General features: G+C 34.3%; 1 protein-coding gene across 2 annotated transcripts; it reads right to left on the reverse strand.

Moving 5' to 3' along the window:
• Positions 1-7737: 7737 nt before the first annotated feature.
• LOC132187297 (growth-regulating factor 1) lies at positions 7738-9630 on the reverse strand. Of its 2 annotated transcripts, XM_059601564.2 has the most exons (4): positions 9176-9628; positions 8589-9069; positions 8177-8502; positions 7738-8028 (listed from the first exon to the last, which is right to left on the reverse strand). In XM_059601564.2, the coding sequence occupies exons 1-4, from the start codon at positions 9507-9509 to the stop codon at positions 8021-8023; spliced, it is 1149 nt and encodes a 382-aa protein (XP_059457547.2). In that variant the 5' UTR covers positions 9510-9628; the 3' UTR covers positions 7738-8020. The 2 variants fall into 2 exon arrangements, with proteins under 2 accessions (XP_059457547.2, XP_059457546.2); XM_059601563.2 differs by lacking the exon at positions 7738-8028 and having other exon boundaries at positions 8064-8502; positions 9176-9630.
• Positions 9631-17288: the final 7658 nt, after the last annotated feature.

Here is a 17288-nt window from a genome sequence, read left to right on the forward strand (position 1 = left end):
TTTTCAATCTATTTGATGTACCTCTAGATCAAAATGAGCTACTAATGGTATAATCATCTTAAATCAATCATTCTTAGATACTCGAGTGAAAGTTTCATGGTAATCAATACACTCTTTTTGAGTTAAAATCATTGAGCATAAATCTAGCTTTATATCATTTAACATTATCAGAAGCATCGATCAATTCTGGTTTTGCAGACCCAATTACAGCCTGTTAAGAATATTACTTGTTATTTACTTCTTTAGGTATTATTAGTCTACTCGGTTTACCTTTTCTTATTCTACTAGGTTTACCTTTCCTTAATCTATTAGGTTGCTTGCCTCTCTATAAATAGAGGTCTCTGTATTCATTATTATTAATTAGAGTCAATACAATGTAGTACATTGTGTGCTTTCGCTCTCTCTCTTCTCTCTCTTTCTTTCGCTTCTAGTATATTATCCAATATATTTAACATGGTATCAGAGCACCTTTAGTAGCCTCCAATAAACGTCTTTGACGTTTTCCGGCGCAGCCAGTGTTATCCGGCGCATCCATCCCTTTGTCCCTCATGGTTCTCTATCTTCTCCTCAAAGTTTTTAGCAGATCACTATACCGCTTGAAAGCCCGGAAGCCAACCGTCACAGAGCCGCCTCACTCAGTCCCATCGGAGCCCTCACGCGCCGCCCAAAGGTTTGGCCATTCCGCCACCGGCCGCCATGGTGGTCTGATTGCTTCTCTCAGGCCACCAATCGATAGATCTTCTCCCTGTGACTCCAGAACTACAACCAAAATCCAGATCCAGTATTCTACATGCTCTCACGCGCCACTTATATATTTGTGCGTGAGATCCACGCGCCTCCAACGGCCACGTCAGCCCTAAGTGCAACGTTAGCAGAGGCATGTCAAACAAGCTCCTTTTAACCGAACCTACTTTTCTCAACCGACTAGGCAAGCTACTTTATTACTAGTATATGGTTTTCAAGTCAAATTACAACCAAGTGAACCAAGCTCCAGCTTAAATGCATTGCTCAAATTCAAGCAGAATCCACCGGTCTCTAACAACTTTTATGACGTTACTTTGGCAATTGTTTCGGCACAAACAGCTTTTTCGGCGAATTCCTTTTTCTTTCCCTTTTCGTTTATCCAAACTCAATGTACTACAATTATATCCTGGACTTCATTTTTAGCTATGAATTCCATATCTTCTCTCTTTTGTGCCACCACCAACCCTTTACCATCATGCGGCGAATAGCGAAGGGCTGCTGCTTCCGTACGTGTAGCCCGCATGCGTGGTAATCACATGCAAAACCCAAAATTGTTTCCCAAGGACATGAAGACACTGACACATATATGCAAGGCATTTTTTCCTGTTTTAATCGCATAATACACAGTGTCTCTCTTAAGTCTTAATCGAAAAGTGCCATAAAATTCAGCGCAAAACAAAATCATAGAGCCGTAAAAGTTAATACTGAACAAAAATAGCATGAAGGAGGCTTTCATACCAAATGTTAGTACATAAAATAATAATATATTGGAATACTTTGCGAAAAAATTAAAATTATCTCTGCTAACCATATTTTTTCAAGCAAAACAAAGAAACTCAGCAGCAAATACCTGAATAAAATTCAATAAGCTTTGATGGGTAGTAGTCCAATTGGTTGCTTAGAAGAATTCTTATCAGATTAAATAAGCTCTTATGAGCAATAGTTTAGCTGCAGTATGATTAGGCTTAGGGGAGAGAGAGAGAGAGAGAGAGAGAGAGTTGTTGTTGAGAAAATGTTGATTGTATTAATGGTATTTATGGTGAAGTTGATGGTAAGTTTGTTGGATATATTATAGTGTATGTGTAGTTGTGATTGCGTTGTCAATGATATTGTGTTGAGTTGTTAATATTATTGTGAAAAATGAGAAATACCAATTTTGGCGGGGACAAATAATTTCTTAAGGAAAATGACATTTTAAATGACTTTATGAGCAATTTCGACTTTCTGTTTCTCTAAAATTTCTAGCAAATTAGTATCCAAAACACCACTAACACACTAAAACCCACCAACCACAAACTAACAAAGACTAAGCAAACAGTGATTCTGCAGAACACAAAGAAACTACAGAAAAACCACACCACCTACAAAACAAACCCAAATACAAATACAAATAAATAAATAAATAAACAACTCTTCTTTGATACTCCAGTTACAGCAAATAAGAAAAGTCTCATCATTCCTTATAAACATCCCCTTTCCCAATATTCTTGTTCCAACCTCCTAGTAAATTGAGCTTAATATATATATCTGCTCCTCTGTTTTTTAATGGCTTCCGGGCTTAACCCATATGATGTGGTTGTTGGCTCCACTGTCTGCATACCATGGTTGGTCTTACAAAGTAGCATTAGATTGACCAACCATTGCCGAAAGATGACATGGAGGATGTGTTGGCTTTCAAGCAGCATCTCATGACTTAAAAGGTTTAGCTTGAAAGTCATCAAAAGTGAAGGGATTGTTACAGGTAGCAAATGTAAAGGAAGTAACAAATGAGTTAAATATTGGGTTGAGTCTATTGATGATGTAAGAAATGAGATGTTCATCATCAATGGGTTTACCTAAAGTCATCAATGGATCTGTCTTAAATTGGAGACATTCAGCACATGGGTTTGCTGCTTGATGCAGGATTTGGAGTTGGCTCTTCAAATGAGAGATGGAAGAACAAAAGGAAGGCCACACTTGATGTGAAGTGTCAAGCCCGTATACAGTAAAGATCGGATCTTTTCTGAATGAGTAGCATTAATCAAGTTAACTCAATAGTATTGATCTTTCTTAGTCCAGATAACAAAATTTTGGAAGTTTGATGGTGACCTTTCCTTCAGGATCAACAAGGAATTTTGTTGACTAATAATGCTCAAAAGATCATGACTTCTCAAAATAAAGCCCTTTTTTTTTTTTTTTTTTTTTTTTTTTTATATAACTTCACTTTAAAATCTTGAATTAGCACGCGATTTGACAAGTCCTCCTTAAACTTCAAAACCTCTCAAATCCTTGAACTTTCAATTGCAGTTAATTTGAACCACTCCGTCAGATTTAACCATTAACTTCTAGCGGGAATACCTAAAATTACCAAAATATCCCTGATTTTCGTTTTTTTTTTTAAATTTGAAATTAAGGGTAAATTTGAAATTGTATAAAAAAAATTCAGGGGTATAAACGTCATTGTCTCACTTTTAACCTTTAAAATCTGAGGTTCAAATTGACTGCAGTTGAAAGTTTATGGATTCAAATTAATAAGAGGTTTTAAAGTTTGAGAGAAATTTGTCAAATCGCGTGATAATACAAGGTTTAAAGTGAAGTTACCCTTTTTGTTTTTTAAATGATGGGAACCCTCAAGACAAGATCACGTGTACACTTACACTTTCAGGTAAACTTTAGACCCGTGCAAAATATCTCACATGAATAAAGTAAAACCATTCATAATGCTCAAAATATCATGACTTCTTAAAACAATGCTTTTTTGTTTTAATGACGGAGAACCTTCAAGACAAGATCACTTCGTGTATTCACACTTAAAAGGGCAAACTCTAAATCCTTGCAAGATACCCCAAATGAGTAAGGTAAAATTTGACTTCGCGGCGAACGTGGTCCCAAAAAATTGCTTGCGCACAATAAAGCATAGATCTTGTTGTATGTAAACGTGTACAAGTAAAAGAGTTATGAGTTATACATCATGAAGTCATCTGCAAGATATCCTTTTGTATTTTGCTTTATCGTAGCTATCTATTATCTCTTGGATATGAGCACGTGTCTTTTAATTTGAATGAGTTGTAGGTTGTTGATGTTGACCATCCTTAGCTACAATGGAAAGTGCTATTCCTTTGGTAATTCAGCAGGGAATATGGTAATGGGTATTTTTGGATATTGTAATTGGAGTGGTAGTTTAGAAGGGAAGTATAGTTTGAATTAGAATTCTCTCAATTTAAATGAATTGAAGGATCTTTCCAGTGAAAAGACAAAAATACTCCTTCAATATAACTAACTGAATATTCTACGGTCTATTTATCATGTTCTAGTTTAGCCTAACTAAAATAAGACCAAAAGTTCAAACTTTCTTCTCCTTCCAATTTTATTTTACTTTTTTTTAATTTTAATTTCTGATTTTCTCTTCTCTCTTTTTCTTTCTTTCTCTTGCATACTCTCCCCAAACCAACAAAATTGCCACATTGTTCACTCCTCTCTTTTTTTGCATATATATATATATATATATATATATATATATGTGCGTGTGTGTGTGTGAATGACTTATAAATTGATAGTGGTGAATAGTACAAATTTTGAAAAATATGACAGTTACGAAATTATAAATTTTGAAAATATGACCATTCGAAAAAAAAAAATAAAATAAAAAATATGACCGTTAGAAAAAAGACAAAATTTTAAAATATATGAATGTTTGATAAAGAATAAAAAAAATCTTTAAAAATAATATTTAAATAGAATAGTGAAATTGAATTTCTAGTTTGGAGAGCCGGATATATATATATATACTTTGAAAAAGTTAATAGCTAAACTAGGAAGAAAAAAAACTATTTTCTTATTTAGAATAAATATTAAATTTAAAGAGGGAGATGAGAATGCTAAATTAAGGTGACAAACTAAGGTGGTGGTAATATTGATTGTATGGTTGTGATTTGACAACAACATATTGACACAGGTGTTGGTAAAAAAAACAAAAAAAAAAAAACAAATGTAAAATTGGTCCTAGTGGTTAGTATAAATTACAAATCATTCCATGTGGTATAGCAAATAATTTATAGGTCCTTATAGTTAGCCTAAATTACAAATCACTCGTGGTATAAAAAATAATTTATAGGTTCTCAATGTAGGCCAAAATAAACAGTTTACTCCCTAAAATCAATTTCTATTAAGTAGCTTAACATAATCTGTTACTTTGTCACGTTATACTACTACAGTAAATTAACATATATAATCTCTTATATCCCTAAAATTTTACTCTGTGCATAACCCTCCCTCATTTTCATCTTCGTCACCACAATTTGGGAGTATTTTGCGAGAATTTGACGGTCTCATTTTGCGAAGCAATTGAGGAAGATGAAGATGAAGATGAGGGAAGGTTATGCAAAGGGTAAACTTTTGGGAATATAAGAGAATATGTTAATTTACTATAGTAGGATATGGTGAAGTGAGGGTTGTCATTTTTGAAAGTTGGAAATTAATAATAACATGTGTTGCATTTTTATTGAGTATAACGCGTCAAAGGGACTCTTTTTTTTCTTTTTTTTTCTATTCAAATAAAGGAGAAATGTGGCAAAGTGACATATTTTGTTAAGTTATTTGATGGAAATTGATTTCAGAGAGTAAACTATTATTTTGGCATACCTTAAGGACCTATAAATAATTTTTTATACCACATGGGGTGATTAATAATTTAGGCCAACTACAGGGATCTATAAATTATTTTTTATACCACATGGAGTGATTTGTAATTTAAGCCAACCACAATAAACCAATTTTGCATTTATCCCTACACAAAATAGAAAAAATCACTTAACCTTTATGAACTTTCATCATTTTTACAATGGCACCTTCTTAAAGTTCAAAAACTCTCAATTTAGTTTATTGAACTTTAAAACAATTTCAAACTCACATATCCCTTAGGATTTTCTCTTAAATCTTTACTCAATCTATTGAAATTCCTAAAATATCCTTATGTTTTTTTTTAAAAAAAAAACAAAAAGTATTGGTTTGGTGGGTCAGGTGACCCACAGCGTGACTAACGTTGGGTCACTGGTAACCCACTTCGGTGGGTCTGGTCGTGACCTATTGTGGTTTACCTTGTGGCCCACGATGGGTCACTTGTGGCGCTGGGTCGAGTAACCCACAATAAACCCATCGTGAGTCATGCAGAACAAAAATTAGCAACAAACTTATTGTTTTAAAAAATAATAATAGAAGATCATAAGATTAAATGAAGTTTAAAAAGGAATAAGATAAAATAAAGTTATTACCCCGGTGCTGTGAGGTTACGTGTACTTTCTCCTTAAGGTTTTGTTTTGCTAGTCTTTATTCACCTGCACGAAATAAGGATTTGCTTAATTTGCAGGGGTTGAAGCTTCAATCTTAGCAGGTGCATTTGTTGAACGATATTGGTTCGATACCGTAATAAAAATTGATTGATGTAAAAACAAAGATTTTTTTTTTTTTTTTTTTTTTTGAAAAAGTGCAAAAATAAGAATGTTTGGAATGAATTAATGAAAAAATTTGTTTTGTAGTGATTTTTTTATTTGAATAGTAATAAAAAGTGATTGATGTGTAAGAGAATGTTGAAAAAAAATGAAGAAGTACAATAAATAATATTGAAACAAAAACGTTTATGCCCCCATCGATCGGATTTGCTTCTTTATTTTTTTATTTTTATTTTTTTAAGATTTTATTCCCTAAAGTTATCATTTTTGGCAAAATGGTTAGTGTGTTTATGCGGGTTGCACCATTAATTCCTTTTCACTTTCTAAAACTATTTACACATTACTTGATAATAAAAATAATCAAGTAATTTATCTAAAATTTAATAGTAATTTTTATTGTCACGAAAAATATACTTGCATGAAACATAATTACACCCACTTATGCATTGTTCCTCTAAAATATCCTCCCATGCCAGTCTCTCAACTCTCTCTCTCTCTCTCTCTAGCTGTTAGGAGCGGCGATGACAGCCACAACCAAAATAACCGAGGTGGATGGCGATGACAGCCACACTATCGATGAGATATTGCAAAATTTTTGTAAATCGAAGGAACATTACAAATTGAATATTAGTTTGACAAATATAACGTGGGCTAAACGACCTTTAAAGTCCAGATTTGCTTGGTCGTAGTTTTGAAAATATTAATACAAAGAAGGAACAACTCTAATTGCTTGTTGGACTTAGATTTATCAAGATTCTAATTTTTACATGGACCTTCGATTTTATGTGGGAAAACCACCATGCATGCAGGCAACAAATAAAGCAATAGTAACAAGTCCTCGTTGAATTATTTTCTTATATATGGAAAAAACCATGATCCCAGCTGTGTGATGTGGCAAATCTTGACATCAGAATGTCTATTAATTAAATGTTATTTTCTAAAAAACTAATGCAATTGGTTAGAATGAAAAGAAGACTACCACTATAGTTGTTTAACGATCGCATGCTAAAACAGAATCTAGCAATTCTTGTGAGTTGCAGCTGATCAAAACAATAGCAGCAGATTGGAGTAATTAGTATTAAAAGCTTTATTTGAGCAATTATTGATTAAAGATCAAACCCTTTACTAAACATAAAAGAGGTCTCTCGTCAAAGCATCACTTATTCCAAAAGTTTAAGTTTATAAGAATGAATGATTATAATCAGAATTTATATTTTAGCACCCTCCCTCGCAGGAGCTTAAATTTTCATTTAATAAGTAAGATCCAACAAATGAAATATTTAATTGAAATAAGAGATAAATCACAGAAACAAGATTCGAACTCAAGACTTTTACATTGATATGATGTTAAACCACTACTTATCCAAAAAGCTACATACACTTACATTCTCCTACTCCCACCGGATACTCTCTGATATGATTTTTAAAATTTCAACAAAAGTGGGAATGTGTATGATGAACTAGCATTGCTCCATAAATAAGAATGAATGGATTTAATGATTTCGTTTATATTATAACAAATCATTGCCCATGTTATTTGATGGGTCCAATTGCATATGAAATGGTATAAGCAAAAACACACATGAAAATGTGATTGATTACTACCCATTATAGAATTTAGGGACCCCAGAGGATACAAGATGGTTCCACTAAAATAGGAAAGTATACAAATCCCAAACATGTTTCTTTAGGGGGAGGAAGAATAAAATATGTACCAAGAAAGCAAAAGACACCAATCCTCCTGTCACCCCATATCATGCATCAACACCTTTAGCCAAAAACATAAAGCTCCCCTAGCACAGGAGGTATTGACCCACCAGCAAGGACTTTATTGGCCAGTATTGACACTTTCAATCATCTGCAGAAGAAAAGAAAAGAAAAAAAAAAAAACAAAAAACAAAAGAAAAAGAAATTTCAAATCATAGAAGTGACAATGGAGAAATCAAATACTGGAACAAGAAGCATAATTTAAAGGAAAACGAGAATTAATAGTGAAATGAAATAACCAGTAGGGACACTAGAATTGGAAGCAAGATCAAGCCAGGAGTCTGTGTTCTTTGGTGGCCATTCTCCAAAAAATTGGTGCAGTGGCTTCTGGATTTCAGCTTTTTTCTCAGTTTTAATTTCTCCTGGTGACTTGAAATCAGAACCCAGAAGAAAGCAACGTTGTTCTTGTTGCTGCTGTTGTTGCTCTGCGCTGTCAGAAAGGCTTCGAAATTGTGTGCGGGAGTAACCTTTATGGGAACCCATTGTTAATCTCTGATATGAATCCGGCAGGCTTCTGGCAGTCATTGAAGCATCTGGGAGAAAAACTCTATCATCAACGCCCTCCCTGGTTCCATGAAAACAAACCATTTGCATGAAAGGCCACCGACCATTGAGAGCTAAAAATATGAAAAATGGGAGAAATTAACAAACCTGTAATCTTTACAAGCCGGAGAATAAGATCCAGAGTCCAAAAAGAGTTGATGGGTGGTGTTATTTTGAGGTAAAAAACCAGAAACAGGAGGCCTAGAAGAGGAGTGTGAGTAAAGGAAGGGATAAAGAGTGGTCTCATGGCAAGGATGACGGTGGGGATGGATCTCAGACGTCACAGAGGAAGAAAATGGAGAGACAGAGAAAGAAGAGGTTGAGGTGTTTGTGGAAAGGTTTCTGTTGATCGAAGAGATGGGTGGTGAAAGGTTTGTGGCTGTTGCTGTTGCTGTTGCTGCTGATGCTGGTGTAACTTCCACAGGCTTTCTTGAACGGTTTCTGCCTCTGTGCATGTGTCTCTCACAGTACTTGGAATCTGGGTATGCTTCCTTTGAGCACCTCCACTTCTTCCCGTCTGTTCTTCTGCACCTCCCTGGCTCAGGGTCTACCTTTCTGCCAAATCCCATCTCAAAACATGCCCACCCAACTGCAGCAAAGTGTTGATTTGTCCCCCACAAGAAAGAAATTAGTTTTATAAACATATCTAAAAATTGTTGTCATTTTGTCTTTGGAGATGTTCTTTGCATGCTTACCGGGATGTTGAGGGAAGAGCCTTGAAGAAATTGAACAGTCCAAGCTTCTTTTGACACTGTAGAGAAGATCAGGTGGGATGGGTATCCCTGAGATTATATATTTGAAGATAAGCGCTTGGTGTTCAAGCTCTTGCCACTGCGTTGCTGTGAAAGGAGACCTATTTCTTGCACCTGCACCTGCACCTCCACCTGCACCTGCACTCATCATTTTTGAAGTAAACAAGAATGGGAGATGTTTCTGAGAAAGGGAGAGAGAGGTTGTGTGTTCTTTGTTGAGCTGATAGTTTTGAAGGGTATTTTTGCAGGGTAATTGGTCGCAGAATCTTCTGTACATGGATGAAACTAATGGCTAAGCTGCCACCTCTCTCTCCTGAGTCAGTCTGTTCCTATTATTACTGCACCTCTGTTGCTTCTGCTTCTGCACTGCAGCTGCCTTTGTTGCTGCTCTTGTCTCTGACATCTTTACAGAATACCATAAACAACTGTGCAAAGAAAGATAAAAATTTAATTCAAATCTGGTTTTTAGTTCATGCACCTCTATTTTGGCTGTCTCCAAATCTTACTCCTCGGAAAGAGTGCCGTCTGAATATATCACCACAATTATTTGTTCCAATCCATAACAATTAAGACGTAGGATGCGAAATTCTACATAAAATTTATTTGTCTAAATAAATAGGGGTGTATGGTATGGAATCCGGCTTCTATGCTGTTATTAAAATAACAGCATGCATGCTGTAATGTAAGCAACGGTTAAGATTGAATCTCTCAAAAAAAAATTTCATTTTCTCTCTCTTATTAAAAGCTTCTTAAAATAAGTCAACTCTGAGATTCAATCTTAACCGTTATTTACATTACAGCATACATGCTGTTAAAATAACAGCATGTAAGCCAAATCCGTATGTATGAATGCATATAACTACATCACATCTTTTTTGTCCTTCTTTGCATCTTTATTATGGAATATTTTAAACTATTTTGAAAATAATTTGAACCGATTTTTAGTATTTTTAGACATGTTTTAATTTTTTTTTAAGCCATGATGTTTTGAAAATATATTGATTTCACGTTATTTTTGAAAACATTGTAAAGATAACCTATACTTAATCCAAAAACAACATCATTCTAGTATTAAACACCAAAACGATATCGTTTTGAAGAATTTATTAAATACAATTATATATAAAGGGTATCCGTATACTTTAAAACTATTATCTGTATCCGCATGTGCGGATAGTATTTTTGTTATTTGCATCTGTATGTGCGAATAATAGATAGTGAATAGTTGCGAATAGTGCATGCAGATAGATATTATCTATCCGCATCTACACCCCTACAAAGAGTAGTTCTAGAAATTACTCTTGTGTCAATGTATAAATGAAATGGCTTTTAAAATCATCATTTTATCAAAATTCAATAATTATTAATCACAAGCGCAATTGTGATTTTAGAAGACACATCATTTGTAGAATAATGTAAGAATGACATAAAAGAGACTTCTAATATTACCCCATATAAAATTGCTAAAAATTCAAATAGACAATTGATTGAATCCTTATGGAGCATCATTTGCAATGGATAAAGTAATGTGTTGGGTGATGTAGTGCTAATAGAAGTAGGTGTGAGAGAAGGTTGTTTGTGTCATTTCACTGTTGTGGGTATTGAGGAGGCCAGATAGATATAGTGGATATAGACACGTCTCTTTGCATAAATTTTGTGCTAATAGTAGTGGATAATGAGGCCAGATATTAGGACTGTGTTCGGCAAAGAGTTTGATCGGATTAGACTAAAAAGTCTAAAAAATTATTCTTAAAATTAACCTTAATATTTTTATTTTTTATATCACATCAATCACTTTTTATTATTATTTAAATAAAAAATTACTACAAAACAAATTTTTTTACTTTTTTTAACAAAACATTCTTACTTTTTTCTCTTATATCAATTAAATCTGTTACAATATTGTTTCACTACTCTTCTTTTTTTCATTCTATTGCCAAACACAGCTTAGGTCACCCAGCTTTGTACTTCTGACGTGTACTTTTATCTTTTACTTTTCCCCCAAACAGCCCCCACACACAGTCTGTAAAAAAAAAGTGAGGAGATAGAGGATTCCTAAACTCTTTTAATCAAGAATAATTCCAGAAATATGTTACAGCCAAAAATAAAATAATAATAATAATAATAATAATTCCAGAAATAAACATAACAGCCAAGTCAATCTCAAAATGAGTTTTTTTTATATAACACGATGGTATCTTTCATGTGTTTTTTTTGTTTTTAAACTGCTTATTGTGTTCGGATCCAAGTCGGATGGGCCTGTCTCAACCCACTAGAGGACCCAAGTTGAGCCCTTCTAGTAGATAGGACCCGATAGGGCTCACACAAGACCTTATTTTGCAATACGGAGGAGAAGGGTCGACTGAGTGAGTATAACCTAAGTCTAGTACACTGCCATTTGTGGGAAAGATACGGCAACCATCCCCCGTACGAGGAGAGCGGCTCGCATTTATTAAGGAAGTTCTAGATTCGGTGCATTTATGACGACCGTAGAGTAGTCCACATTTTAATAAAGGGATGCCAGATTCTGCGCATTTATGGTGAGAGTGAGGAAGGTCACTTCTCTCCTCGAGAGAGTAGTCGGCATTTATTAGAGGGATGATGTGTTTAGCACATTTATGGTGAGGGTAAGGGATGTTGCTTCTCGCCTCAAGAGAACAGTCCACCTTTAGGAGAGAAGTGACAGATCCGACTAAATATCCATCATAAGGCGAATCACGTGGCTTGAGAAGAGGGGTCATGACTCTCGAACCCCATCGTAAGACGACTTATGTGGCACAAGACAAGGGGTCGGGATTCTCGAAGCTCAAAAAAGCCCTATGGAGCCCACACACTCCCTATATACAGACCGAAGTGCAACCAAGATATTTTGGATAAGCAAGTGAGTTGTGTAAGCATGTAAGTTTGATACGTAAAATAATAATGTTATGACAAAATTGAAATAACAAGCATTTGATCGTGGTCCTCCACCAGATAATTATGTAGACAGTCTCCTACCTCCAAATATGGAAAATGATTCATCATTAGTCTCCAATCTAAACGAAAACACCCTTAAATCTAAACTACGGGCAAAATGGTTATTATGTCTAACCATCGAATGTTCAGTTATTGTGTCGATCATTTAGCAACCCCACCGAATGTTCGTTAGTTTGGCAAAACCTCAATTTCTATTAAAGGTCCTAGCTTTATTTTAATCTAACATGATCCGAGGCTATTTTATAAGAGATGTACTATAAAAACAACTTAATCTAAGACTTCATTTAATCAAAGCAATACCAATTAATTAAGTTATGGTTTATAGAACCGAATGCTCTGATATCATATTGTAACGCCTTCAAAATTGATTAATTAATGTAATCAATTCGCAGTGTTACTCGTAACATTCTCCACACTAATTAACTGGTAATTAGTTGGAAACACCACAACACACTATTCAATCGAAGTAATGCTGAAAGCAAAAACGAAATGATTTGATGCAATGAACCTAAAAAAGTGAAAGGAAATGTATTTTGCAATCTTCACAAAAATAGTAGGAAATGACATGAGTTTAATTTGAAATAAATTAGTATTGCCTCTACTACTACCCTGGTATAAAATGGTTTAGATGTTAAAAAGTAAGCATAATATCAGCAACAATTTGCATTATCATTCATCAAAGCTACCCGACCAGATCCAACCTTAGGTGATCTACACTAGTAATGATGTCCATCCATAGTGACCACCAATCAAATATGATTGTGTTGGTCATACTATAAATCATTGGTACCAAGACAACATTGAACAACACTGTGCCATTGAATAAATGTTATATATTGTAATGATATTCCAATTGGTGTTCTCCACCTAGGTGGTGAGTTAATTCATCCCTTGTGAGTGTGTGCTTTTGGTACCTTGTTCACTCAAAAAAAAAAAAAAAAAAAGAGTATCAATTTGGTATTGGCGCTAGAGGTGTAATGTGATACTTTGATGACACACTTGGCACTTAATACGAAGCTTTAGGGTGCGGAGAAATCAAAACATGACCATTAAACTTTAGACTATCCTGATTATGCAACCTAGTGGTTTGAACAAAATCATAAGATGCATGTAAGTATGATCCAACCGTCAGATTTACTTGACCATTGGTAATCTGTTTTGGTAAAAGATTCATTTCATTCCTTTCGTATAGAAAAACATCTAGAGCCTAGGCTCTAAATGGAAAGAGTAAATTGCTCTATGGTAACAATGTCAAAAATACATAAGGGGGTTTCCTCGAGCCAGATCTATTCGGAAAGGCCAGTGAGGGCATTCTTCTCAAGGACATGGACCGCTACATTCACTTCCCTCTTGACATGAGAAACCATCCAGCTCCGCTACATTTGTCATCCACGGTTGATAATCTTAATTGTCTGATTTAATCAAAGAGAGAGTAATCGTTACTTACCTGTAAATGTGATCCGTCATAATTAAATAATCGTTAATAACATAACAGCTAGTGAAAGTTATATTTTTGTTAATTACAAAATTAAATATTGTTTTAAGGAAAACGTAAGACACCTTTAAGCATTTAACCATCACTGTTCCAAAAGCAGAAACTTTGACACCAAAATAGTTGTTGTTGGGATATAATCTACCTTAACTTGAGGACAATTGGTGTCTGTCAGATGGCAAGTGGTAATTGGTTTCTTATGCGCATGGGAATTTTTCCTTTTGCCTCTTCTCTTATAGATTTTGAGATCCAAATGCAGCAAAGCTCTATAAGTGTGAACAATTTTTTTTTTGAATTTTACTTTAACTCTCATGAACTTTGATTTGATTACTTTTGCAAGTAATCTCATAAAGTTCCAAAATTTCTCAATTTAATATATTTAACTCTAAAAAGTTTAAATATTACCTATCTATTGAGATTTTCTATTAATTAAATCCTAATGGAGATCTTAAAAAAGATCTCAAACTACCAATATTTTTTTTTTTTTTTTTTTTTTTTATATATAAAATTTAGGGTAAAGTCCACATAACCCTCTCAAACTACCATCCAATAACAATCTAACCCTCAAACTATCAATTGCGACAATGTACCCTCCAAACTACCAAAACAATGACAATGTACCCTAAATTTTAACAAAATGACAAAATTACCCTTACTAAAATAAAAACAAAAATACTAAAATTTATTTATTTCAAAATTTTAAGGGTATTTTTGTCTTATTGAAAATTCTATAGGGGTAATTTCATCATTTTGCTAACATTGAGGGGTACATTGTCGTAATTGATAGTTTATGGAGTAGATTGTCATTTAGGTGGTAGTTTGATGGAGTTAAATGACTTTTACCCTAAAATTTATAGTTATATTAAGGTTATTTCACCCATTATCCTCGGATCTAACCTCAAACTTTAGCAAATAGGTGGCATTGTAAATTTTTTTAAGTTTGATATATTAGATTGATCATTTTTTATTTTTATTTTTATTTTTTTACTTAAGGGAGATAATTGTAAAAATGATAAAAATTCATTGAGTTAAGTAAAATTTTTGCTTAAAAAAAAAGAAGAAGTAATAATAAGATAAATTCTAATTGAAATCAATCAAGTTAATTTTGTTGGTACCAAACTCTGTTTCTTGAAGAATTTAATGACTATTTTGATCACTGATTTTAGCCTCGAGAAAAAGGAAAGGGAACAATGGCTGGAAGGACTTTTTGGCCGGAGTTTCAGTGATGATGTCAGAACAGTGCAAGTGAGAAACTGTTGGACATTGGGTTGTAGGGTTTTGGATTTGTTTGGTAGCAATTGCTGAAGCCACTTTTCTTCCTTTAAAGCTGCCGGGACTCGGGAGGTGTCAGGAAAGTACACTCTGAGGTGATGGTTGTTTCCCACTCTGCAAATCTGCCCCAAAAACTCATTACACTTCCTCAATTTTCTTTTTTCAGAGCACTTCATTTTTTACATGAATTACAAATTCTATGTAAACTTAATACGACATTAAAACGTTGGGACTAAGGCGGCCAACTTGGATTGACAATGTGATACTATAATGGTTGATAATTTTTTATATGATTTGGCAAATTTTGTGTAATTTTAATATAAAATTAAATGGTTAGTGTTAAGAAATTTGATCCGTTTAATTAAATTCGTTGAATTAAAATTAATCTATATAATTTTATACTCATGTTTTGACATGCAAACACGAATTACGTCCTCGCTTTAAGCACACTTCTTTCTGTATTAGTCATGCTCCTATTTCCTTCTGAACAATTTCTGGGCAGTTTTGTCTACAGCTCTACTGTCAACGGAGAAGGCTGAGATGGTATTGAGTACTGGAACACTGGGCCAGTAACTGTCAATGTGTGGCTTGGATCTTGTTTATACAGAAATGTGATATTACAATAAAAATGAAAGTACTTTAAAAAGAGGGAAAAGAAGATTTCTTTTTTTTAACAACAAAAATGGAGGGGTGATTCCGCCGGCCTAGGTGTCTGAACAACTCTCATGGCCATTGAGAGTGTCCAAAATCACTCTCTCTAAGTAGATTCAAGAGTGGTTCGGCCACCCTTAGCTCGGCCAAAAGAGGTGGTTAAACCACCCCTCCTTTTTTTTTTCTTGTTTTTTTTTTTTTTTTAATGTATTTGTTATTGTAAGTTACATGTATCACAAAATAATTGGTTTTAATGTATCCTTTCCCCTTTCCGGCTTTCCCCCCTTTGATTAAAAAAAATAAAGAGGTGAATGGGGAAATGGATCCTCTCTGGTCCTTAGTATTTATAGGGAATCTGGAATCTATTAAATTGGAAACTGTGTTCTTAAAATCAAATACCTTGTGGGCCGGTTTAGTGTTGCATCTAGCTATGGCGCCACTTCGGCCCAGTTTAGCACCTCTTCAGCTACCGAGATCCTTTTAGGCCCTGTTTTTGGACTTTTAGTCCGGTTCATATCTGTTTGGCCCGATACCAAACTGTCTTCCTCCAGTTCCCACCATGTTTCGGCCACATAAGAGGTGTTTTCATGGTTGGTTTTTGTCAATTTCAGCCCTATATATCATCTTTTTTGGGCTGGTTCGTATGTATTCAGCCCGGTATTGCACTGCCTTGGTCTGATTCAATACTTGGAATCTGGTCTTTTCAGCCACTTTTAGCTCCACCCTAATTTTTGAATAATCATAATGAATTGGTCATCATCCCTGATTTGCCTCTTTTCCTTCGTTCTTCTTCTGACAGGGACAACTTAGTTTCCCAAATGTTTAGGACACTCATGGCCAAAATAAATTTCGGGGAAAACTTTATAAAACTTTCATGAATTTTTACCCCTTTTGATACATGTGATGATGTGATTTTCATTCGATCTAACTTATTCTCAATCAAACATGTTAGGTCTTGGAATTGGCTAATTCAGTAACAAAATAATTATGAATGCAAGTTGTTTTAGGGACAATTTAATTCAGGCATAGTTGTGAAGAACAACCGAAAAGCTCTTTTGCTTTCTCATCTGCAATGCGTACAGATGAGAGGATCATAGTGGAATCTCCGAGAAGCTCGTCTGTAATCTTGTCTGAAGTGGCGTCTGAACAAGCAAATTTTCAAAGACCCACCAAGAAACTCGTCAGCAATTTCATCTCTAAGGCTTACGGACGCGCCGCACCAAGAAACCTAGTTTAGCCGTGTTAACCTAGTTGTAGTTATCCTCCTTAAGTTTGTATTTTATTAGTGTAGTGCCCCGAGTAATTATTAGATTGTGTTTAGCTTAATTGAAGGGTTAACAGGATTGCTTAGTGTTAAGTGCTAAAATATTCTTATTTTAGCCCATTAATTTACATTTGTTAATTTTGTTATTTTGTGCTATTTTATTTTCTTTCTGTGTTTTTTGTGCTTTATAGGTTTTTGAAGAAAAGGAAGTGTTTCTAGAAAGTTTCGGGCTTAAAGCACACTTTAAGAAGACCTAGAAGATATGGTTAAGTTTAATCAAATCAAGGAAATGATTAAATTGAAATTTCTCTAATTGGAGTCAAAATCGGAATCGATTCAAATTTGGATTCTGCACATATCTTAATATTTTGACCATAACTTTCAGCTCAAGTATTTGATTG

This window comes from Corylus avellana, chromosome 6 (assembly GCF_965113065.1).
Source record: "Corylus avellana chromosome 6, dhCorAvel1.hap1.2, whole genome shotgun sequence".
NCBI lineage: Eukaryota > Viridiplantae > Streptophyta > Magnoliopsida > Fagales > Betulaceae > Corylus > Corylus avellana.